The sequence below is a fragment of the Lagenorhynchus albirostris genome, chromosome 3 (genome assembly GCF_949774975.1).
Source record: "Lagenorhynchus albirostris chromosome 3, mLagAlb1.1, whole genome shotgun sequence".
Taxonomy (NCBI): Eukaryota; Metazoa; Chordata; class Mammalia; order Artiodactyla; family Delphinidae; genus Lagenorhynchus; species Lagenorhynchus albirostris.
In genome coordinates this window covers 157,037,089-157,062,495 of record NC_083097.1, presented here as the reverse complement: position 1 = coordinate 157,062,495, position 25,407 = coordinate 157,037,089, and the positions used below count along the sequence as shown (strand labels likewise).

At 48.7% G+C, this 25,407-nt stretch overlaps 1 protein-coding gene and 3 non-coding genes across 7 annotated transcripts; 2 read left to right on the top strand and 2 right to left on the bottom strand.

Annotated features, from left to right (window-relative positions):
* Positions 1-1,967: 1,967 nt before the first annotated feature.
* Positions 1,968-14,022, bottom strand: TRIM7 (tripartite motif containing 7). Of its 4 annotated transcripts, XM_060144537.1 has the most exons (7): positions 12,939-13,844; positions 11,957-12,052; positions 7,293-7,523; positions 6,415-6,437; positions 6,013-6,128; positions 5,462-5,497; positions 1,968-3,565 (listed from the first exon to the last, which is right to left on the bottom strand). In XM_060144537.1, exons 1-7 carry the CDS (start codon positions 13,443-13,445, stop codon positions 3,054-3,056), a joined length of 1,521 nt encoding a protein of 506 aa, XP_060000520.1. In that variant the 5' UTR covers positions 13,446-13,844; the 3' UTR covers positions 1,968-3,053. The 4 variants fall into 4 exon arrangements, 3 of the variants coding, with proteins under 3 accessions (XP_060000520.1, XP_060000522.1, XP_060000521.1); XM_060144539.1 differs by lacking the exon at positions 12,939-13,844 and having other exon boundaries at positions 7,293-7,570; positions 11,957-12,018; XM_060144538.1 differs by lacking the exon at positions 6,013-6,128 and having other exon boundaries at positions 3,366-3,565; positions 12,939-13,927.
* A 2,005-nt stretch (positions 14,023-16,027) lies between these two features.
* TRNAA-UGC (transfer RNA alanine (anticodon UGC)) lies at positions 16,028-16,099 on the top strand. The gene has a single exon. It is a non-coding gene; the product is annotated as a tRNA-Ala (tRNA).
* A 458-nt stretch (positions 16,100-16,557) lies between these two features.
* TRNAK-CUU (transfer RNA lysine (anticodon CUU)) lies at positions 16,558-16,630 on the top strand. Its single transcript has one exon. It is a non-coding gene; the product is annotated as a tRNA-Lys (tRNA).
* Positions 16,631-23,056: 6,426 nt separating this feature from the next.
* Positions 23,057-23,129, bottom strand: TRNAV-AAC (transfer RNA valine (anticodon AAC)). The gene has a single exon. It is a non-coding gene; the product is annotated as a tRNA-Val (tRNA).
* Positions 23,130-25,407: the final 2,278 nt, after the last annotated feature.

The window sequence follows — 25,407 nt, the reverse complement described above, 5'->3', positions numbered from 1 at the left end:
GGAAGCTGTGAGAGATCTGGTGAGGGCGGGGCGCGCTGCGGGAGGGGGCGGGGCCACCAATGGGCTGAATACGAGGAGGGCCTGGGGTCTTCCAGCCGGCTTTGGGGTCTGGGGCGAAAACTTGTTGAGGATAGAGGTCCTATGACAGTAGGGGTCCGAGGTTGGGGCTCTGAGAGGAGGGCTAGAGAAAGGGTCTCAGTATGCCTGTCCTGAGAGGAATCCAGTTCTGGTCTGGGTGGGTGATCAGGAGGGAAAAATTGGTAGAGAAAGGTGGGAAAATCAAAAGGTCGATGTGTGAAGGACTGGAACGGGACAGGAGGTCCCTAGCCCCTACCGCAACTTAAGGCAAATTAGGAAAAGGAAATCCTTAGGGGCCCGTCTTGAATTTTGGGAGAGCTGGTTCCATCGGGGCCCCCCAAAGCGCCCACGGGACAAAGGGAAGAGATTGAGAGCCCAGGTGAGGGACAGGAGCCCTAGCCCAGAAATGGTCAGAAACTGTGGCTGTAGTTGGTGGAACTTGGTCTGATGGCCCAACCCACCCTTTGGTCCCTGCAAGGCCAGATGACTTAGGTCACTGGGTGGCCAGGCCAGAGGAAGGCCCCTAGGTGCCCCCTTGTCTGGATGCTGAGGAGTGGTGTGAGGGTCTGGTTTCAAGGATGTGGGTTTTCATGTCTCAGCAGCTCACAAGGATCTAGGACCAATGAATGGATGGAGTCAGAAGGAACCCAAGTTAGGCCAGTCATTGCTCTCAGAGGCCCAGACATCTCAGAGATCTTATGATGGTCAAAGGATGGGAGAGAAAAATGCACACACACAGGCATACTCTCACACCAGCCTTGTGACATCCTAAGTCACTGCACCACCCTAGTGACCAAGAGAGAACATCTGTCGTACTGTCCACGTGTAATTGTTATGTAACTCTTGTTACATCTCTTCGAATATGTATATATCCGCATTGTTATTCTGCAAACTCTGATAGACACACAATCACATTCACAAACACAAAAGCTGAAAATATAAACACAGCCACCCCTGCAGTGCCCAGACCTGAACCTAGTCACCCTACCTTCCGTGACCTGTAATGTGTTGCAATACTTCAGCACAGTTGTTAGATGATATAAAGGGTAATTGTGCTACTCAATCCAAAAGCCATACAAGCCTGGATAACATTAAGGCTTGATGATAGCATTAGGCAATTTAATTAATAAGTGAATGTTAGAAATGGATTTTCCTTGTGGAAATCAGTGGTATTCAAATACACTGATTAGCTACAGTGTTCTAGAGCTACTCTCCATGTATGAACACCACACAGGGTTCACCCTCTGGGATGCTGCTATAGGCTGGACTCTTCAATGGTCCTGTCCCCAGCCCACAGGACACTGGATTCTGACTGCCTAGTGCTATATCTCTAGATTGCCTCTAGAAAAGTGTCATGCCTGCCCCGACAAGAACATCTCTCTTACCGTCCCTTGTATGCAAAGTGTGCTTGAAGTATCTCAGGGACAGAGAGCATGGAAACTCCAAGATGCTTGCAGATCAGACTGTTTGATGGTCACTGCCCCCGCATGCCAACACGTCTATCTATAAACAATGTGTGCAGGACAGAATTAGGTCTGAGACTGGATTTCATCTAGCTGGGCAGCTAGGTAGTGGGGGAAGGAAACCTTTGGCTTTCACCTAAATATGGGGTGGCTAATATTTTACAACTACAAATCAAAAATAGGGTGTGACCATACTGACCTATGTCTGTTCGCACCTAAACCTTATACGCATGCTCATAAACGCCCTCTCCAAAATCCACATGGCCCCGCCCCCCGCTCCTGAGATCTGAGATCTAAACACACATGCAAACGTTCCTCACACAGATAAACACACACGCTCACCTAGTCTGGCAGAAACCTTTGCTCGTAACTGTGCTCTTGCATTCAGACTGGGGGAGTTAAGAATGAGCCAAGACACCCTAGAAATGAGCTCACAGTCTGTATTTCCATCTCCCCATGCCCCTTTCCTGGAGCACACTAAGCAGGGAACAGCCTACCTCCACTCTCCCAGAAGCCCAGCCATGCAGAAGCTGGGGAACCATTAGCCAAGGGAATAACACCCTCCAGGGTACGGGCTGAGCAGGCCGTGGCACCAGGGTCTTCTGCTGCTGGCATACATTTGGGAAGCTCCAGGAAGTGTCTGTCAGGGGCATGCCTGTGCTCTGTGCATTTCCATGCTGGTGTTAGTTGCTTCTGTAAAATTATACGTGCCGCCTTGAGGTTCAAAATTCCAGAATCTTTGGTCTCCTTACCCAAGGGAGACTGTACTTTGGCACTTGAAAAGGGTTTAGGCAAACTTGAGTACACGGAGCAGTCACTGTGGCCAAGGATGTGTTGTACATACACTCTGTCATCAGGCTAAGCCACATTGGACGGCAGCTATGCCTATATGCTGTTACCCTGGGCTTTGCCCTCATGTACAGATCAAGGGTCTCCTACCAGTTCCGGCCCAAACTCTCCACTGAGCTGGAAGTACAGTGATCCTCCCTGAGTAGACAACTTCGTCAGGCCAGCTAGATTCAGGTCTCTGAAGGCAGAGCTGGCAGCTGACAGGAAGGCAGAGCAGAAGGGATCATGAACCTGATTGGCCTGGCAGGAACCTGCCCCCCTTGCAACTGAGGATGGCAAAGGACCAGAGCTTGGTTTTGTTCCACGGAACCAGAAGCCCTGCTGAGTTGGGGCAGTGATAGGAAGCACCTCTGGTGGAGCTGGGCTCCTGTCCTCATCCACCTCCACCTCCTCACAGCTCAGGCCAAATCCACACGTGGACAACAGGCAGGAGACATGCCAGGAGGGTCCAAAGCATCTCTTCCCCTGCTCAACTGACCTCAGAGCCCTTTTCCCCAACAGCCCATTCTCATGTCTTTGATGCTGTAGTCTGCAGAAGCCCCTCTAAGGCAGCCTGGGACAAGAGTCTGGAGGGCATACCCAGAGTGACCAGGAGGCCCCATCCGAGGGCAACATGCCTTCCCATGACGGACTGACCCCCTCAGGGAGGCCGGGCAATGCCCCTCAAGGCCAGATTCGCAAGTAGGTACCAGTGGAGCAGACAGAGAAAAGGGGGAACACGCGCTCTTGGAAGTTGACACGGAAGGTGTAGATGTGGTGCATGTCCTCCGCAGCATAGAAGGACACGGCCCCCACCTCCAGGTCCAGGGCGACCCGCACGCGGGACAGGTGCCCACAGCTGAGGGGCGTCCTTTCAGGGCTGGTCACCGCCCAGTACTGCCCGCTGTTGAGCTGCAGCGCCCAGACGCCCTCTTCGGGGGTGAAGGGCGTGAGGCCCTTGCGGCGCACGCTCTCACGTGCCACGCCAAAGGCCCAGCCGTCCTTGGAGCCCACTTCCACCTCCCAGTGGTGCCTCCCGGAGGAGAAACCGGAGGATGCCAGAACTCGCATGTTGGTGTCGAAGCGGCGCGGGTGGCTGGGCAGGTCCTGGGCCCGCTGTCCAAGGCGCACGCTCTTAAGATCCAGAGAGAGGATGAGGCGGGGGTTGGCTGTGTCGGGGTCCAAGGTCAGCTCCACTGCGGGGTATGGGGAGGGGGGAAGACAGGGAGAGACGTCCCATGCAATGTCCTTGCACGGCTCCCATCGCCCCACTCCCACCGCCCCCTCATTAAGTAGGTGTTGAAATCACAGAAAGGCAATTTATGGACCTGATTTGGATCTCAATTCAAACAGATTGAGAAATCCAATTTAAAAGACCGTGGGGGTGGCCTTCCCTACTGGCGCAGTGGTTAAGACTCTGCCTGCCACTGCAGGCTACACAGGTTCGAGCCCTGGGTCCGGAAGATCCCACAGGTGGAGCAAGTAAACCCCTGCGCCACAACGACTAAGCCTGCGCTCTAGAGCCCGCAAGCCACAACTTCTGAAGCCCGCGAAGCCACCACAATGAGAAGCCCGTGCACCGCATCGGGTAGACCCCGCGCACACAACTAGAGAAAAGCCCGCGTGCAGCAATGAAGACCCAAGGCAGCGCAAAAGAGAAAAAAAAAGAAAATTGGGGCTGTACAGCAGAGATTGGCAAAACATTGTAAATGAATTATACTTCAATTGAAAAAATAAAATTAAGAAAAAAGACAAGTGGGGGATTTTGGACACTAGATACTGGAAAGAATCATTAATTTTTTAGTTATGACGTTGGTTTTGTGTTTGCTTTCTTAATGGTTTTGTGTTTATGTTTTTTTTAAAGTCTATCTCTTTAGAGACAACATACTGAGATATTTACGGAAATGAGAGCTATCTGTGGTTTGCTGCGAAATAATGCAGTGGGAAGAAGTGGGTAGGGGTGTTTATGAAAAATACTAGCCACGAGTCAATAATTGATGAAGGTGTATGATGAGTACATAATACTCGTCATGCTCTTCTCTCTACTTTATGTTTGAAATTTTCCATAATAAAAAGTTAAAATATGCACACTTGCTGCAAGTGCTACTATGTTCCAGGTCTGTTCTAGGCCCTGAGAATCCCACAGTGGAGTATCCCTGCCCTCCTGAAGCTTCCTTTCTGTGGGGAGAAGGAGGAGAGACAATACATGATAGAGGGATCAGGAAAGCAGGCTGTAATTTCAACTAGAGGGGCCAGGGAAGGCCTTACTGAAAAAGTGCATTTGAGCACAGACATCAAGGAGATAGGAAGTCAGATATGCAGCTGTCTGGGGGAAGGGTGTTCCAGGCCCTGGCATAGCCGGTGCAGTGCAAAGGCCCTTAAGCAGCTGTGTGCTTGGTGCCTTCCAGGAGCAGCAAGGACTGTGTGTGGCTGCGTGGAGTGAACCCAGGGGAAGAGTGTGCAGTGAGGCTCCAGACCCCGTAGGGCCTTCAAGAGCACTGCAAGAACTCCAGCCCTTCCTGAGTGAGAGAGGCAGGGCTGTCACAGGGTTCTGAGCAGAGGACATAGTCTGACTCGGTGGGTTTAGATTCTTCCCGAGTAAGATCTGATTTAGCTCAGTCACATCAGCATCAGGAATATGTGTCCTCCCCTCCCCACTTCCCTTCCCCTTGGGGTTAGATCCCACTCACCCCAGAGCCCTGCAGGAGTGATCACCACCTCCCTTCCAGTCTTCAGTGTCCCCCTGCTTCCCCCGACCCCTGCACACAATCCCTGTCCCCAGGAGAGGTCTCCAGCTCTCTGGGAGCGGGAACAGGGAAGAGAGGCTTGTCCAGGTGACCGACAAGCACTCCCCGATCTGAGTATCTCAAGGTGCAGGGCACTCCTGCTCTGGAACAACTTATAGGCCTATGGGCCCCACGGTGGCCTGAAGGAATCAGACTTGTGAGGATGAGGAAGAAAGGGCAGTCGATGGCAAAGTTGCTGAGGTGGACAGGCAGAAGGAACCAACCATGCACAGAGCCCCGAGAGACAGTCACTGGATCTCTGCATGGCCAAATGACGGGCACTCACTGTTAAAACAGCCATCATACCTTTCTCCTCTTTCTCCAGTTCTCCCCGAAGATCCTCTGAAGAGGAGAAACAAAGCAGGTTGTGTGTGAATGACATGGGAAATTTCTATTTGGCAACAACGGTGACACCACCTCTTGACACTGACAGCCCCACTGTAAATGTTAAATATCTGGGGGTTCACTCACTCCCCAGATACCCTAGAGTTGATGGGCAAGTGCTGGGCCAATCATGGGGGTGGGGAGGGGGCTGTATTCTAGCTCTACCTCTCCCACTTCCCCCTCTTTTGTCTGGAGCCATTCTGAGCTGAGCTCTCCCTCTTCATCCTTCTTTCTGCCCCCAGTGCCCCTCTACTCCATCTGTCCCCAGGGGAAGCTTCATGCCCTGGGGTAGGGGCGGGGGTTCTAAATAAATTAGCCACCACCGCCTCCCCGCACCAGTCTGGCCTTGACACACCCTAGTTCCTGTTTTATCATACAGCTTTTGGAAAGGCACATCTTCAGGACCCCAAACCACCAGAAACACACCATCACCACCAGGACTGCAGGGCCCAGCCCCACACACAAGTCCCTACCTCTGAACTTCTTGAGCAGCCCCTTTAAGACAAAGGTCTTGAGAGAAACATTCCAGACTTTATTCTTCATCTCAGAAGAGACTGTGGTTGGCTTGGGGGCAGGCACATTGCTGCACCTGCAGGACAAGGACCCTGAGGAAGGCCCACTAACACTGTCCCACTCCCACTGGGCTTGACACTTAGGATGGTGAGGTCCTCTGGGTGGGGAGAGGTGAAAAGGAGAGCCTGACCCCGTGCTGAATACCCATGGCCAGGCAGCAGATGTTTGTCTCAGAAGGTACCCAGGTAAGGCACTGGGGGCATCGGGAGGTGAGAGGTCAGGGGTGGGGAATGAAGACAGGAAGCTAAGTGGGAAAGAAGAGCCAGCTTAGAGAGGCCCAAGGTATCGTTAGGTCCACTCACCTGCTTAGTGTGTTTTTGAATTCCTGGAAAGAACAATGAGAGAAAACCAAATCAGCATTCACCATGTTTTTTTATTATTATTTTTTTTTAGCATTCACCTTTGAGAAAATAAAACTGGCCCCTTCCCTCCTTCCAGGGGAAGAAGCAGGTGTATCACCCCCTACCTCCTGCATGGGCCCCAGGTGGCAAGAGCTTCCCGACGCTCCCATTTATTACAGAATCATCACTGGAGCCAAGTGCTAGGACCCAATGCTGCCTCTGCTTTCAACATCGCCCAAGACAAGTGACAGCTCTTATGCAACACCTGGACATCACGCAGATTAGTGCCTTTTAAATGACCGGTTTTGTTTTGTTTTGTTTTGTTTTGGCCTCATGGCTTTGTGGTATCTTAGTTACCTGACCATGGATTGAACCCAGGCCCCCGGCAGTGGAAGTACAGAGTCCGGGGAATTCACTTAAATGACCATTCTTGATCCATCTGTGACTTGTGAAGTTTATTTCGTGGATTGTGACTATTTATTTTAGAAGGAAATAAGACAGAATAAAAAAACATCAAAGTGCATCACATGTAGTACGGGTAAGTGTCATTTTCTGAGACTTCTGTCACAACGTATATAATAGAATACATTGTAAGAGATGTTATTGTGGATCATGGTCAAGAAAGTTTTTATCGCATCCCTGTAGACCTCTAACCCCAGGAAAATCAGCGCTCCTCTCTCTAGTCCACTTTGGCTCCAGATGTGTGATTCTACTAAACTCATAGGATCTGATTCTGTTCTCGCCGCCATTCTTGTTTCCTCATTTGAAAAGTGGGAGGGATAAATTCATGCCTCCTGCCTTAGGATAAAGGACTCGTACCCTGGCCAAGCCAGGCTCACCTGGAGAAAGTCAAGATCAGGCTTGCCAGTTGTCTCCTGGATCTCGCTGCTGAGCTTGGAGAGCTGGGCAATCTCACCCCCAAGCCGGGCCAGGTTCTCATTCTGCTTCTGTGTCACCTCCCGGGACAGCTCCTCCAGGCGGCCCAGGAGCCGACCCTCCTGTTCCACCAGGAAGGCCCGCAGAGCCTGGAACTCCGCCCCAACCTTCTCTCGCTCGGCTGCCATCTGCTTCTGTCCCAGAAGAGGTGAAGTTGAAGAGGGCAAAGGGATGTGGGCATCTGAGACACAGCATTTGGATAGAAGCCTCTGAGCCATCCCACAGGGCAGGGGTGCATCCCCCTCACTGCTCAGGGGTCAGAGACTCACGCGTGCATGCCCACCGTGCACACGCTCTAGTTTAAATGTCCCAATTCCGAGCACGCAGCAGCCTCAACACGTGCCTTCCCTTTCCCTGTCACAGTTGTGCCCATGTGTCTCTTTAGACCTGGGTTCTCCCACCAACCTAGGGAAACTTCAAACTCACCCCAGAATCCCCCAGGGCTGCAGTCTCCTTATTTGAAAAGTGGGAGGGATAAAATAGTGCCTCCTGCAGTCGCTGTAAGGATTAAACTGAGGTCCCCAAACACATTTATCTTGTGTTCAAAGCAAGACAACAGGCCCCAAATGGAGTCGCTTATGTTAAGCCCCACATCACCAAACCGAGACCTAATGACAGTTTCAGCTCTCCCACAAATGTTGTCTTAAACCAGCCTATAAGGAACGGCCTGATCAGTATTTGTTCAGTAATCTGCCTGATAAACCCCTGCCATCCCCTACAGGGAAAGCAACTTTGCAATAGCCAACCCACTTTTGTGTGTGTGACCAAATTTATGATCTTTATTCTGCTGAAATTAGAGCATCCAAACACATGATGGTTTCAAGTTATTGCAGAGTTGGAAAACATCTTTGATAGCACACACTGAGATCTCAAACACAATGCCGTATAACTCTTCTCACTTCGGTTTAATTCAACATTTTCAGCGATGATTTAATATATGATTTATAAGGCAACTTTAAGGTGTGGCTTTGTGGAAGTGGGGGGTGGAGTGGGGGCTGCTGATGAAAACTCATTTTAAGACACAGAAACTTAAAGTAAATCATTGATGTCACTGGCTATCAGACAAGCAGGCCAACAAAGTACCCTAATTCGCTGTTAGGCTGTAAGGGTGACGCAAGTATCTACATGGAGAGATGATGGCAGGTCTCACATTTAAAGAAGCACATTCACAGCATTAAAAACATGTACTGGGCTTCCCTGGTGGCGCAGTGGTTGAGAGTCCGCCTGCCGATGCAGGGGACACGGGTTCGTGCCCCGGTTCAGGAAGATCCTACATGCAGCGGAGTGGCTGGGCCCGTGAGCCATGGCCGCTGAGCCTGCGCGTCCGGAGCCTGTGCTCCGCTATGGGAGAGGCCACAACAGTGAGAGGCCCGCGTACCGCAAAAAAAACAAAACAAAAAAAACCATGTACTAACAGGATATCAAAACTGCAAGATTGGAAATAAATTTAAAATACTTCTACCTTCACAGCACTTCTTATGTTTAAATTCCCTCTCTAATCAGACACCCAAACTACTTTGGGATCATAAATCATGTTGATGAATCGAACAGTCTGTAAGTCCTTGGTAGTGCTGGCTTGGGCTCTGCAGGCAGAAAAGACAACTCTTACTCAGAAATGTGTCAGTTCCAGCCAAGATAAAATGCTGTCCCTTCCAGGGTGGAAGAGGTCCAGTGCAATCCATCTGCTACCAAGTAACTGGTTTCCTTCAAGGATGATGTTATATCAGGCCTCTGCAGTGGTTCTGCTGCTGCCAGGCTGAACATTGGGCAGCAGCAGCAGCTGCTAGATCATTCTTGGTGAGTGGGAGCCTGTGCTGTTGGGCCAATGAAAAGCCTTCTTAACCGTCAAAAGAACTCTTCTACTCATGAGCCTCTGTGGCCAACCCACTTTTTTGCCTAGTACAACTTCCTTGTTCCTGCTTCCTCTGCCTGTAAAGTCTCTCGCCTTGTATAGCTCTTCAGAACTTCTTTCTTTCTGCAAGATGGGATGTTGGCTGATTTATGAACCACTGAATAAAGCCAATAAGATCTTTAAGTTTTACTCATTTGAATTTTGTACTTTAACATTTGTCACCCCTCCAACTTTCACTCTTCACTTTACTTCATTTTAAAGGGCACCTTTTCTGTTTAGCAATCGTAAAAGCAACACAAGTTCATAATATAAAACCTGGAAATGCAGGAAAGTAGAAAGAAGGAAGGAAAATCAATGCCAGTGATCAGAGGTAACAGCATACCCACAACGACCTAAGTTAAGAGTCTGCTGTGTGCAAGCTTTCTATTCTATTCTTTCCATGACCATTATCCACAGGATTTTCACCCCTGTGATTTCAGACACAGACTCTCGCTCCTGACCCTCTTGAGTCTTTACGTGAACACCTGGGAGGGACTCTGCATGATATAACAAGTGAGGCCTCTCGTGGCCAGTGAGAAGGATTCCATCCCTCCAGGACAAGCGCAAATGTCAAAGTTCCTCTTCCCTGAAAACTCTAGGGGGGGAGGGGGTGGCTGGAAGAGGAGACTATAAGTGGGTTCTGAAGTTAGGAGACCTGGGTTCAGTTCGCTGCTCCCCAGTCTTCAGGATTTGGGCAAGCAGGCAGCAACAGCACAGGGAACTTTACAGGCGTTAACTCCCTCAATGCTGACAACCACCCAGTGACGTGGGTACACTCTCATCCTGACTTACAAATGAGAAGACCAAGACAGAGAGGTGCATTACCAGGAAGTGGGAAGTCAGGATTCTAATCCAGGGACTCTGACCCCAGAGTCCAAGCTTCTTGCAATTATAGCATACGGTCTCCCAAGGAAGTAACACAAGTGGGACAATATTTACCAAAGCACTCTAAATCGGGGTTTCCAACCTCGGCGCTATTGACATTTGGGGCAAGATAATTATTTGTGGTGGAGGGCTGTCCTATGCATTGCAGGATGTTTAAGCAGTACCCTGGCCTCTACCGGTAAACACCAGTAGCACCCCTGCCCCAGTGCTGACAACCAAAAATATCTCCAGACATTGCCAAATGTCCCCTGGGGCCCAAAATTGCCACCAGTTGAGAACTACTCCTCTAAATGGTAAGAGCATTTTCAAATAAAAATATTCCTTCTCCTTGTTCTCATAGCAGCAATGGTTGTCTCATTAAGCAGCTATTTTGTAATCATAAAGGACGTGTGGGCCACAGGGGGGTTGGCTGGGTGGGGGTAGGACAGAGTAGAAAGTGCTAAGCAATGTCATGGGGTGTGGGGTTAGAGACCATGAAGCTGCCCAAGCTGGAGAAGGCCCTCTGGATCACGGATGTACAGCAATGGCCGAAGAGCCACATGCTTACTCTTTTTTTTTTTTTTTGCGGTACGCGGGCCTCTCACTGTTGTGGCCTCTCCCGTTGCGGAGCACAGGCTCCGGACGCGCAGGCTCAGCGGCCATGGCTCACGGGCCCAGCCGCTCCGCGGCATGTGGGATCCTCGCGGACCGGGGCACGAACCTGTGTCCCCTGCATCGGCAGGCGGACTCTCAACCACTGCGCCACCAGGGAAGCCCCACATGCTTACTCTTTTTTTTCCAGCAGAGCAGGGTGGAGATCTGGAGGGGTGAGGGGTGAGCCCTTCCTTGTGGAGGGAAGTGAATGTTCAGAAGAGAATGTCTGAGATGTGCATGGGATGCAGGTGTACCAGGTGCAGTTCAGGGTCAGGAAAGGACCCTGGGGCACCTGTACACAGGATCCTCCCCTTCACCCCACACCTCCTTCCCTTAAGTGGGGGGGGCGACCCTCAGGTTGCTCTCCCTCCATTTTCCAACCCTAGGACTTAAGAGCCCTGCCCTAACAGGCCTTAGTGGATCCTTTCATTCTCTTAACCCCTAGTTTTTGAGCTAGGAACTGAATTTTCGAGATAGAAAGTGACAGTGACCCACATTTGCCCACCTTAACCAAAATGAACCCCATTTCACTTTCCTGTTCCACTTCAAGGAAGACAAAATACCACCCCAAGCGCTGGGCAGTGGGGTGCTAGCACAATCGGCTGCTGAAAACCCAAGTCCCGGAACCTCCTGCCCTCTGGTGGGTGGGGAGCAGCTCTGCCATCCCCTCCCCCATCCCCCCAACCCCGCTCCCCTAGCCTCGATTTCAAAATCGAAAAAACTCTAAAAATTAAAGTTTTTTTCATAACTCCTTTGGTGGTAAAATACGCCATAGACTGACAGAAGGCTCCCACTTAGTATGAATATTCATGTTTCTCTATAGAAATATTAATGTGTTCCATTACAAGATGCTCCACAGACCCTAACTGGGGTGTTATGTAATATTAGGGGGACTATACATCCTGATTCACCTGGACAGTTCCACTTCAAGCCAGCTGTTCTAAAATAATTATTTTAGCCCTCCCTTTCACTCTCAAAAGCTCTGGTTATATAATAAATTACACGGTCACCCTATATAATATGCATCTCATTATATTTCTAAACTCCACCTCGGCTGTTCCCCAGGCACACACTCCAAAGCCACACACACCTAGCCAGAGTGGTGGGTGGCCCTCTGCTGTCACCCAGGGGAGCCAACCTGGGGGTTGCCATGCTCACCAGGAGCTCCTTGCTCTCCTTCTCTTCGGTGGAACGAAATGCCTCATAGTCCTCCAGATCCTTCTTCAAGACCTTCAGCCTGGACTCCAGGAGCTCCTGCGGAAGAGTGAGAAGGAGGACACTGCGGGGAGAGGATTCTGGCAACTCCCACTTGTGCCTTCCTGAAGCCACCCAGGAGAAAGGGAAGGCCCTGTTCATTGAGGAAGAGGCGGCAGGGTTGAAGCCACCTCTGGACGTCGGGATGGCTACAGCCTGCACAGGCTGCACGTAAGGGTACAGGACAGCTGCTGGGTGACTCCAAAGGCCTCAGGGTCTCCCGTCCTCAAGACCATCTGTGCACCATCCAGGCTGTCATCAAGCCCGCCAGCAGCCCAACCTGCCTAGTCCTCTCTTCTGCTCTCCTCACCCCCATCAGAAAGCCCTCTGGGTGGGAGAGCTGGAGCAGGGTAAGAGCAAAGAAAGACCGGGGACTGCCAGAGGCGTCCGCGCACCCCCTGGCAAGTTGGCAGGAATGGGAGGTGCCAGAATCCCAGATGGCTCTTGGCTCTCTACTCAGCCCTGGAGCCACCCACCCCCTTACCCCGACCTCTTGGGAAGGTCGTCCCGCTCGGCCACAGAAGGTGAGAACACCGAACAGAGCTATGTCCAGGGAAGGGGCTGAGAGTGGGGGTAGCGAATGTGTGGGTGTGACGGAGAAACCGCTCAAAGCCAGGTACCGACAGAAAGAAAATCTCCAAATCTGTGGGGCATCACGCAGGCGGCCCAGTAGGGGCCCAAAGGGAAACGCGAGGGGTTTGGGAAGGTGGTATTGGTGGTGTCGGGGGTGACAGAGGGAGAGCCGCGCTCAGTCCCGAAGCCAATGCTGCGCAGCATGGGATAAGGGAAAAGAAGCAGGGGCTCACCTGGGCCTTCCTGCCTGCGCGGGAACGCAGAACGGGGACTGGGGGTCCCGGGGACGCGTAGGGGTGGGGACGGCGCTCACCTTGGCCTCCTGCACCGCCTCGTCCAGGGGTAACACGGCGTGAGCGCGGTGCTCGCGGGCGCGGTCGCACACCACGCAAATGGCACGTCCATCGTCCTGACAGTAGAGCTTGAGCGGTTCGCGGTGCTGCGCGCACCCGGCCGCCCCCGCCTCCGGAGGCCCGCGTTCCCCCTGCGCGCCCGCTGGCAGGCTGAAGCGCCGCAGCAGCGTGGCCACCGCGGCCAGCTGCCGGTTGGGCCGCAGCTGGCCCGGGCGCGCGGGCTCGCGGCACTGCGGGCAGGGCAGCGAGCAGGAAAACTTGTGGGACGCGGCGGTGGCCCCGGCGCCCGAGCGCTCCCAGCAGCGCGCGATACAGGCGCGGCAGAAGCTGTGGCCGCAGTCGACGGACACCGGCTCCCGGAAGAGCTCCAGGCAGATGGAGCAGGTCACCTCGCCCTGCAGCTCTACCGCCAGCGCCAGCGCCTCGGCCCCAGCGCCCGGGCCAGTCCGCGGCCCCACCGCCGCCATGCGCACCCTCAGTTCACCCAACTCGGGCGGCGCGGGAGAGGATACCCTACCCTACGGTACGCCGCTCCCAGCGTAGCGGCCGGGGCGGGCCTCCGAGCGCCCACGGGAAGAAGAAGGGCGGGGCTGACGCCTGCTGGCAGAGACTTGAGCTGAGGGTGCGCCAGGATGGGAAACGTGAGGGGAGGGTGCGCTTTGATAGCTGACCGGGCAGCACAGGGCGAAGGGATCTCAGTGCAGGCCAGTGCTCTGCGCTCCAGTTCTGGGCCCCTCAATATCCCGCCTTGGCCCGCGGCCTCCTGGGTCCCGCGGCGCCCTCTCTCCGTCTCTCCTTTCTCTCAGCCCTAACGCGAGCCTGTCTAGGCCGCCCCAGCCTGACCCAGTCAGCCTTGGGAAACGGGCCGGGACAGGTGGAAGCACACGCCCATCTGGGCGCCACTCCCAGTTGCCGCCCGAGGCCCAGCCAGCACAGCCCGAGGGCCTGGCGCCGGACCAGTGTCAGGTTCCCGGAGCTCAGGTTTGTCCGGCCCGGTGCTGAGCTAAATTTAGAGTCTGGAACCTGACTCTTGTCCCCGACCCCCAAGCGTGGCCTTGTATCCACTTTTGTAGCTACCTCTCCCGCGATTGTGTCCCCCCGCCTCCCCGTTTATTCTTTATTTTTGTTTTGTTTTTTTAAGCAAGTAATACAGTTACAGTCAATTCCCCCACTTTATTCGGTGTTATACCCCTCCAAAACCCAATCCTTTGTTTCTCTAGCTCGTTTCTACAGTCCCCCTACCCACCGCCCAGAACTGCCATTGTATTTGCTCACACCCTCTCTCACCTCACTCCCTCTGGAGGGCACTTGGGGCAGATTTTCTTCCCCAACCTCCTCAGAAACTGCTCTTGTCAAGGTCACCAGTGACCACAGCGATCCTAACCCAAAGGTGAAAGCAGGCCCCTTCTCAGGACTTACCTCCCCTCTCTGCTGATGCTTCCCCCTTCCGGACACCCTTTCTCAGCGCCTTCTGGGATGCTGTACTCCCTGACTCTCCTCCCACCTCCATGGCCTCCTACCCACTTCTTGGCCACCGCGGTGGTTTCCTCCTCCTCTCCCTGCCCTTGCTCAACCCTTGGACTTCTGTCTATACTCACTTCCTTGTGATCTCTTCCACTTTCTTGCTTAAAAGAACTTCTCCCTGCTCCACAGTACAAAGCCCCAGCCCAGCTCTTCCTAGGATGCCTGGCTCCCACATCCAACTCACTGGGCAGCATCTCCACATGCAGCATTCTAAGGGGGAGGCACACACTCACCGTTTCCACAATGCACTTCTGCTCTGCCCCTCCACCTGCTCCGCCCACAGCCTTCCCCACCCCATCCCAGTTAACAACTCTACCCCTCCAGGTGCTCAGGCCCAAAGGGGTGAGTCCTCTGACAGACAAGGGAAATGAGAAGGCCCCACTCACAGTCCTCAGCATCTCCTCACTCTCTCACCCCCGACACCACATCATCTCCTATAATTTGATGATCACAACAGTTTTCTCCCCTTCTGCCCCACTCCTGCCCTGTCTTCTCCATCCAGCTGTGAGAACAATCCTGTTAAAATGTTAAATCAGATAGGGGCTCTCCTTTGCTGAAATCCTCCTGTGGCTCCCATCTCTCTCAGAGTAAAAGTCAAAGTCTTCACAATCGTCTAAAGGCCTTACCCATTCTTCCTCTCTATCCCCTGCACACAACCTCTCCACCCTCATCTCCTATCACTCTCCCCTGCCACATGGACCTCCTTACTATTCCTGCAATAACAAGTCAGAAAGATCCTACTTCAGGGCCTTTAAACTGGCTGTTAACCTTTACTTGGACCTCTCTTTCCTCAGATACCTGCATGGCTCAGGTCCCATCTCCTTCAAGCCTTTTTTCAAAAGTCACCTTCTCAAAATCACACATTACTATATTCTCTCCCTCAACGCTGGCTCTGTTTTCTCTCTAGCACTCTACCTCCTCTGGAATAGGAGCTGGTAGATGTAATGGACTATGTCAGTTTTGTTCACGGTTGAACCTCCAGTTTTCTAGAGCAGTTCTTGGTACACAGTAGAGCTCGGTAAACTTTTCTTGGATTGAATTGATTTAAATGTGGCTCAAAATTCAGATATACAGAGCGGTTAACAGTGAAAAATCTGCCTATCACCTACGTCCCAGTTCCCTTACAATCCCAAGCAATCAACTTTGCAATTCTGAATTACTTTATACAAATATTACATATTTTGCTACACTCCCCCCTCTTTTTGTTTAACAAAAGTAACATCCTGCACCCAGTCTTAACTTTCCTTTTTTCGGCTCACAGTTCATTTTGGGTATCGTGCCGGATGACTTTCCCTTCTTTTTCCCCGCTGCCTCCAAGGGTTTATCCCGGTCCTGTGCTCCCCCCGGGCGACCCTCGGTAGAGGTCCGCTCGCCTAGAATCAGTAGAGGACCCTGGAACAGCTCCCGGCGCTGGCCGCCGAGCTTTGCTGCGTTTGGGTTGTCGCGACTGGCGATGCTATTCATTCACCCTTGCCTTTCGCCAATAAAGGACTAAGGGAACATGGAAAATGCAATGTCGGGGAGTGGGGATGTAGCTCAGTGGTAGAGCGCATGCTTTGCATGTATGAGGCCCCGGGTTCGATCCCCGGCATCTCCAGCGCAGGTATGCGTGACCGTTTTGCTTCCTCTCCTTCCAAGTTTCGAAGCGCAGAACACTAGGAAAATTCTAAAGAGTGGAGTTTGCGCAGGTTGGAGGAGCCGGCGGCCCTCACCCACTACAAGCCCAATCCCGCGGCTCTACCTTTAAACTTCGGACTGAAAAATCACAGGTGAGCTCATCGATGGCGTCAGCGTGCGCAGTTTTTCCCTGCGCTGAGCCGTACGTTTTCCAGGGATGGAAAAGGGCGAGGTCCCTGGCAGAAAAGGGCAAGAAGAAAACGGACGGAAGTGGGAGGGACGGTCAGTCAAGCACGATCGGTAGAGTTTGAGTTTCCTGGGCTGCTAAGAATCTTGTCTTTAGTGGCCAGATCTTGTTCCAACTAACTTCAAACCTGGAGCTAGATACAGCCCGAATCCTACCTTGAAGTAAGAATTATTGAAAAAAATAACCCACGCGCCCGGCTAGCTCAGTCGGTAGAGCATGAGACTCTTAATCTCAGGGTCGTGGGTTCGAGCCCCACGTTGGGCGAAGTGTGTGTTTTGGTCACACGAAGCACTTCCTTGCCTGACCCGCTTTCGGAAAAAATAAAGAAATCCTGTACGGGAAATTCCCTGTGTGTGATATTCACTAGGCCGTTTTGTTGTCACTCTCCGGTTCATTGATTAATCTATCCTTTACCTACAAACAAAGTGGGTTTTTAAAAATTTTTTTGGGTTAAAAAAAATTTTTTTTTAATTTTTTTTAAGACATACATAATAAAATGTACCACTTTCACCATTAAAAAAAATTGAAGTATAGTTGATATACAATGTTGTGTTAGCTTCTGGTGTACAGCAAAGATAATATATATAGATTGTTTTTCAGATTCTTTTCCATTATGGTTTATTACAAGATATTGAATATAGTTCCCTGTGCTATACAGTAGGACCTTGTTCATTTTCACCATTTTAAAGTTCACAGCTCTGTGGCTTTAAACACATTCACATTGTTGGGCAACCATCACCACCATCCATCTCCAGAACTTTTTCACATTCCCCAGCTGCAACTCTGTACCCAGTGAACATTAACTCCCTATCTTTCTCCCAGCCCCTGGCAACCACCATTCTACTCTCTGTCTCTATGAATTTGACTACTCTAGGGACCTCATATAAGATGAACCCATACAATATTTGTCCTTTTGTGATTGGCTTATTTCACTTAGCATAATGTCTTCAAGGTTCTTCCATGTTGTAGCATGTGTCCGAATTCCTTCCTTTTAAGGCTACATAATATTCGATTGTATGTATATACCACATTTTGTTTATCCATTTATCTCTCCATAGACACTTGGGTCCCTTCCATCTTTTGGCGATTGTGGATAATGCTGCTATGAACATGGGTGTACTACTAGTACACACGTTCGAGTTCCTGCTTTCACCTCTTTTGGGTATATATCTAGAAGTGGATTTGCTGATATATGGTATTTCCCTGTTTAATTTGTGGAATTGCCATACCATTTCCCACAGAGGCTGCACCACAAAATGAGTTTTTAAAACATCTTTTGAGTAGGTAATAAACTGTAGTGTTCAAAAATTGAACCATCTATAAAAATATTCAGTGAAAAGAATCTAACTTCCATCCTCCCTTCCTAGGTAACAAGTTTTGTATCTATGTACATATTCTTCCAGAGTTTTTTAATGCAAATATATTTTTGTTTTCCCCTATTTTACACAAAAATATAATTACAGCTCTGTTATATTTTGATGATCTTTCCATCTCAAGACATAGAAATTTTCCTCAGTCTTTTTTTGCAGCTGCATAATATTCCACTGTAGATGAACCCTAGTTTAACAGATCACCGACTGATGGATATTCATAGTTTCCAATCTCTTGCTATTACAATCAATGCTGCAGTTAATAAGCATGTAGTGTCATTTTGCACTTTTGAACTTATATCTGTAAGGCAAATTCCCAAGAAGTAAGATTCCTGGGTCAAGGTATATATGAAGTTGTAATGTAAAATAGACAAATCACCAGGCTATGGGTCCTACAGGGTGATCTTACCTCCCTCCAGTCATGAATAAGATTGATTGTTTCTTCACTGCCTTGGTGGCATCGGGCTGCTTTAACAACAAACCTAACATGTGACTGTCCCTACCCCCTTAAAATTAACAGGGCCCCTCACTGTCTGTCCTATAGGATAATAACCATTGCAGGGCTAACAGGGAGAGGGACCTTCCTTTTGCCTCTCACAGGCACATACTTGGACAAAAGATTTTGAAGATCACATTGTCACTCTAATTTACGGTTTCTAATCCAATTCTGTAGGACAACGTTATTTTTTTCTCTTTTCAGTCCTGTTTCTGTGGGAGGCCATCATGTTTTCTTCACTTGCAAAGCCATGACATCATTGGAAAGGCCTGCTCAGTTATTTTTTACTCAGCAAATTTTCTCCTTGGACAAGGAGACTCCAACAAGATATAAGACATTAAATTTGTATGTGATGTTATACAAGGTCTTGGTGTCATATGGGGGATATATAAATTATTAGATCATGCATGTAGTTTATGAAGTGGTCTAAAACAATGATTATATATAATTTATATGTAAATTATTAATCAACCATCCACACGAATATTCTTATTTAAAAACCTCATTTGAAACAGAAGATTATTTCCAGGTTTAATATATTCATGGCTATATTCTAACTAGTCTAAAAATACTCCAGTATCATCTTCTTCTTTAACAGCCACTGGTTTCCCTTTACTAAACTTGAGAAAATCATTCTTCTATGGTCTGTGTAGCATCAGGAGAGAAGGTTCAATCACTATCAAATGCTCACCCATTATTTCATTGCTGTTTATGTCATATCACATTGGTTTAAGGGTGCAAGTCCCCCCAAGAAAACGGCAGGTCTCAGTCACATGCTGGTGTCATGGGGAATGTGAATTGTGGGTAAGGAGGAAGACAAAATGTCAACCAGAACAAGCTAATTCTGGAGGACTGCCTGCAAAAGGAAGAGTGGCCAAAAAAGACGACCCAGAATGACCTGCTCCTCTGTTCTGTGTCAGGACCAACTGAACTAAAATCACTGGCTATTTTGGGAAACCCTCTCTGTTATCATTTGAGATGTTTAGTGCCTAAGGGCAAGGGGGAGTCTTTTGAATAGGGAAAAGTATGTATTCTTTTCAATACATACTTCTTTTGTGATTAATACTCAATGTATTACAGTTGTAAATGTTAAAGTCTAGTTTTCCTCAAGGCTTTAAATTTAATTTACAAATATTGTTGTTCTTCTTATAAAGCTAGACATTTCTGAAACAAATGGAACAATCCCTTTCACTGGTTCTTTCATGAATTACCAAAAGGCATCTTCCTGAACACCTAAGCCACTGGTGATATTCTCTTAGACATTTTAAATGACAATTACAGCATTTATCTGAACCTTCAATTCGTGGTGAGGTGAGGGAGGCACTGGGGAGGCAGTGATTAGGTCACAGCTGGAATCTAGAGCTGGTGTTTATTGTTTATTTGAAATTTTCTGAATGAACCTATGTGTTAATTCATTTGTCCTTAAAAACTCCACATGGTGTTAAAAACTCTACTCTGTTCTTCATTTGCCTGGGAGTCCTCAAAGACATAAGATCCCGTGTCCTCCACTCATTTTTCTATCCACCTGCAAACAAAACCAGCAAATGGTGCGGAGGCAGTCATCTGAATGCAGAGCCAAGGAGGTATAGGTGTGGCTCCTTAGCCTCCAAGCCCCTGGTCTTCCGTCCTTGAACCCACCAAGTTTACTCCTACTTCAGGGCCTTTGAACTCTCTGCTCCCTCTCCCAAAGGCCTCTTCCCCAAGATATTTGGAAGGCTAGCTCTTTCTTATCTTCCTGACTCAGCTCATTGCCACCTCTTCTGATGCATCTTTTGTGGCCTATCTCTCTAATACTGTGCTCTGCCTGACACTCTATCAGATCACCCTCATTAATTTTCTCACAGTCCTTATCGCTCTCTGAGATTATTTTTCTACCTGTTTATTTGTTTGTTATTTTAATTGCCCATCAGAAGGTAAACACCAGGAGGGCAGGGACCTGGTCTGTCTTTTTCACTGCAATGTAAATGAACGAGTGAATGAAGTTTCCTTTTAATAGTGGCACACCATAGGTTTGTTGCAAGGGTGCAAAGGAGTCAATGATGCCCAGCATCTAGAACAGTTTCTAGTCCACGGTAAGGACCCAATTCATGAGATTTTTAGCTATTAATATTATTTCCTAACCTTGAAGTTTTACACATAAAAGAACCAGAGGGAAAGGGAGATGATCAATAGAGTGACGATAGAAGGCTATTCCATGAAATCTATGAGAATTATGAAGAAAAGAGGCAGTGGGATGGGAAGTGGTAGATGTAGAGATAAAACCGAAATGGTGGAAGAGAGAAAAATGTTGAAGCTGAGTGATGAGTACTTGGGGTTTCCTAATACCATTCTGTTTACTTTAAATTTTCTAATAAAAGTTTAAAACATGAAAGCAAAAAGGAATACAATTACTTTTGAGTGAGAGATTTAGGTAAATAATTTTGTAGAGTAATGATGTTGAGGTCTATTTGAAAAAAAAAAAGTAAAGATCTAGCAAAGCTACAATTAAATAGAGCTGTCAGTGTAAGCTTACATCCTTTAAAGGATTTCCCTAGGGTACGTCAGAAGTGGGGGAGCCAGGGACTTTTGGCCCCATGCACTGTCCTGACACCCAGATTTGGCTCTTTTCTTTTACTCTTCACTAAAAATCAATCCATCAATCAAGCTCCCTGAACATTCTCCTGCATCCAGGAAAAATTATAGATAGGCCCGAAGTGTGCACTTCTACCAGGGAACAAGGATGCTCTCAAATTGCCAGGGCAATGCTGAAAGGACCAAGGGACCAATTTAAAGGGGCTTCCACTGACAAGCAGCTACAATTTAAGGATCAAAAAGAGCATAATTTTAGCATTAATTGAAACAAGATGAATCTAGGAAAGCTGTCAAGTCCTATTGACGATTTAGCATGAAAGGTAACCCAAAAGAAATATGACTCACGTGAGACAGCTTTCTGTCGAGCTTATTGCTCAGTCCAGCTGGTTCTTTGGTGTTAATTGTGTTGCACTGAATTTGTTTACTGTCTCCCCAAGGAAGTCAGATGACAACTCTTATGTTAGCTGAGGCACAGACCAAAATCCACCTGGAGAAGAGTGACAGGACTGAGTGATGGTCCTGGCCTCCCAGAGTCCTGGGTCGGCTTGGAGGGGTTGCAAGAGAACCTCTGGCAGTCCGGAGCCTCGGATGCAGGGACTGTACTGACTCATCTCAAATTACTATGAAAAACACGAGGAAAAAAAAAGAATTGGGTCAGCAGGGGAAAGTCTGGGAGAATTCTTCCAAGTGGGGTCCAAAATTCTTCACTCTTCTAGAGCTCTAAGTTGCATGACAAGGCCCTGTCATTCTTGGTTGGGTTTACATCTGTAAACCTAGGTAAGGCATACAAATAAGTATAAAAGAGCAATGATAAAGAGATGGGCCCGATATTGATTCTGTGTGTGTGTAAGTTATGTGAATGCAGGTGGCCTAACAAGTTTTGCCATCACTGGGCTATTTTTGGTTACGTTTTGTCTGCATTTAAGATGTGTGAAATTTTAGGGAATTCCCTGGAGGTCCAATGATTAGGACTCGGCACTTTCACTGCCAGGGCCAGGATTTGATCCCTAGTGTGGGAAATGAGATCCCGCCAGCTGCGAAGCGAAGCCAAAAAAGAAAAGAAAAAAAAAATGCGTGAAACTTGAAAGAGAATTTGATTTACCACTTTGATGTTTTCTCTACTCGACTTTCAAGTTTGACAGAAGTCCTGGGAAAGAAGTTGTTTCTCTCACGTGTAAGTTTGTGTACCGTCAGGTGTATGAGAGTGTGAACCCCATTTTCTAGGCTGCACTGCAAAAGTCCACATCGTGTGTTTCTCTACTGACATCTCTCCGGCCGGGAACTCTGTTTTGGGGACTCCAAGCACCGCTGGTCTGCTTCTGTGAAGCCTTCGCTGCCTTTTCCCCTTGATCTCTGGAGCCCGTTTCTCAACACACCTGTCACTTCTCACAGGCCTGAAACAGATGCGCAGCAAGTGAGGATCGGTGAAGAAGGCGGCTGACCGAGACACCTCTGGAGAGACTGATGGTTCTTTTTACTGTTCTGCACTGCCGCTGAGGACAGGTTGATGAGGAGGCGCAGGATGGGAGTGAAACCAGTCAGGGTAGAAAAACTCAGACTCGCTCACGGTGTTGTCCGTAAGGTGGAGGTTGTCGCGATAGCCAGCAGCGCCGAGCGGGAGCCAGTCACCAGCAGATCACTGGCAGAACCAGGTGCTTTTTCGGCTGTGCTAACTTGAATTTCTCTCGGTGCCCTGTTTCTTCCCCCATTCTCCGTTCTTTAGCACCGTCTACTATTTCCTCTACCCCACATTTGCTCACATTATGTGATGTGTCTGCGCCTCAGTGGCCTCACCTACAGTAGAGGGAGACACCTACAACAGGACCAGACACAGTCAACATGATGTGATAGATGGTGTGGTTATTACTGCTATCTTTCCTGTGAACAATTCCCCGGCCTGACTTCCACTATACGTTTCCAACGCACTCCTTCTTGTACTTTTTTTAAATATTTCATTTGTCGTTGAGTGGCATTCCCGCCTTTTGCTGCCTCTAAATCTTCTAGGATTTTAAGTTCTGTGAAGTCTGGCTCTAATGACATAGACCACCTGCTTTTGCACTACAGACCTAGAGATGTCGAACATATTAGCTTGAAGGGAACTGGTAATAGATTGGAAAAGACAGGAGTATGGATAAAACTGTAAAAGTTATGCGTACTTTTATACACATACATTCCGGCAACAAATGACAGAAGTAGGCAAGTTAACTGGAAGAAACTGTTTTAGCAGGGAAAAAAAAAGAAATATAACGTTGCTGTTTCCGCCCGGTTTCGAACCGGGGACCTTTCGCGTGTTAGGCGAACGTGATAACCACTACACTACGGAAACACATGACTGTTTAGCTTCCCATACCTTTTATAGGACTTATGATCATGGTCAATGTCCAGGACCCTCTACCCATCCGCTGGCTTAGAGCCCCCGGAACCATTCTGCCCTGGAATACCGGTCCCTTGGTGGCCTTGGGTAACAGTGTTTGTCAAACTGTGGAGCGCGATCCGTTAGTGGGTAGTGAAATCAATCAAGTGTAGCAATTAAAAAAAAAAAAAGTGTGAATGAAAGCAGCGGGCCTCGTGGGAGGGAAGGTAAAATGTGGCTTGAGGCTGGATAACCCTCTCCATTATCTCTGTCTTCTAGGGAGACAGCTGCCAGGTTTAAATTTTCAGATAATTTGTGCTCTATTGACAGTTAGATCTAAAGGGTTCAAATACATTCAAAGTATATGAGATTTGAATATATTTTCGTCAAAATGTAAATTAGATATGAACACGCAACAATGAAATTAATTTTACATATGCTTTCAATATAATTATATATTTCTTAGAAATTATACAAAATTATTAAGAATAAAGGGGAGATTGAAGTTAGTGAATATCAAATTTTAAATCGATGTTATTTAAATAAAGCTGAAAAAAATTTATTAAATTTTGAAAACGTAGTGAAATCTTTTAAGTATTTTATAAAAATAAAACTCATTCAATTTCCAGAATTGGGATGAGGTTTAACATATGCTATATGTAGAGCTACATGTATGCAAATTTAAGATTAGTATCGATGGTATAATATTGCAAAATGTTTTTCTGTTGCCGATGCTTGTTCCCAAAGACCTAGGTAACCAGGAATTGGAACAGAGGCTGAGTCCTACTGAGTAGGGATCCTTAAAGTGTCTGTGACACGGAAGGCCCTCTCCCCCAGAGCACAGGGCAGGAGGCCCTCTTGTCCAAGTCTAGTTCAAGGTTACCAAGGGGCCTGCAAGTGGCCCAATCCATGGACGCTTTACCATTTTCCCTTCCTAGACTATAATTTGACTCTACCCACTTGTCCCTTTTTGCACATCTCGACTCCCTTGGCTTCAATGGAAGCTTCGCTGCTGGCTTTCCTCCTATTCCGACTCCTCCTTCTTGTACCTGAGGCCATCTCCCTGAGGGTCAGATCCCAGCTCACAGCTTGACCCACACTCTATCCCTGCAACTGAGACTCCAGCTAAGACTGCTCTCCCCTGTCTTGCACATGTCCCTTTAGACGTCTCCCAACTTGTTCAAAACTGAACTCATTACTCCTCTCTCCTCTCTCCCCCGCCACTTCCAATCTTCAGTATCCGATCTCGGTTGTTAAACCATCGAAAGCAGAAATCCAGGAGACCCCTCTCCTGCCCTGAGTACAAACCATACATCCAGCTCCTTCACCGCTTCTCCGGTCGGCTGCTGCCTTGCCCCTGGCGCCAGCCGCCTCCTGTCTGGACCGTGAGTGTTTCCTTCCGGCCCCTCTCCCTGACGCGGTCTCAGTCCCCTCACACCTCCTGCTCATCATTCCTGAAAGAATCCAATACGTAAATCAGTGCGAGCCCTTCTGCCTCTGCGGCTTTTACTACAGCTCGAGGAAAAGACCAAAGATCCTACCATGCATTTGCCTAACGTCTGAACCTAAGAACGCCAAGAGCAACGTGGGTCACTTACTAGCACAGGGATTCTAAACCAGACCCGGCCCGAGGGGCATTGGTGGAAGGGGCGGAGAGGAAAGAAAAGCAGGAATTGTAGCAAAAAGCTCGGGCGGGCGTGCCCTGGGCTTGTTGGGAGACAGGAAGAGAAGCTTGTCCACTTAGGATTCTCTCTCTCTCTCTTTTTTTTTTTTAACATCTTTATGGGAGTATAATTGCTTTACAGTGGTGTGTTAGTTTCTGCTTTATAACAAAGTGAATCAGCTATACATATATATATATCCTCATATCTCCTTCCTCTTGCGTCTCCCTCCCACCCTCCCTAACCCACCCCTCTAGGTGGTCACAAAGCCCCGAGTTGATCTCCCTGTGCTATGTGGCTGCTTCCCACTAGCTGTCTATTTTACATTTGGTAGTGTATATATGTCCATGCCACTCTCTCACTTTGTTCCAGCTTACCCTTCCCTCTCCCTGTGTCCTCATGTCCATTCTCTACGTCTGCATCTTTATTCCTGTCGTGCACTTCGGCTTTCTCTTAATGAAAAAGCCAGAATCTTTTAGGAATGTTTTCCAGTCCCACTAAAGGTGGTAAAAAATAACCCTGAAACCACTTTGCAAACGAATCCACAAGCATTTGTACAAGACGAAATGTCAAAGTTCAAACTCTTCTAA

Coding starts and splice junctions, on each gene's coding strand:
- TRIM7 (XM_060144537.1), bottom strand. CDS start 13,445: ATGGCGGCGGTGGGGCCGCGGACTGGCCCGGGCGCTGGGGCCGAGGCG. Junction 7,524..11,956: donor AGGAGAGCAAGGAGCTCCTG/GTGAGCATGGCA, acceptor CTTCTGGGACAG/AAGCAGATGGCAGCCGAGCG. Junction 3,566..5,461: donor ACTGGAGAAAGAGGAGAAAG/GTATGATGGCTG, acceptor CATACCCCGCAG/TGGAGCTGACCTTGGACCCC.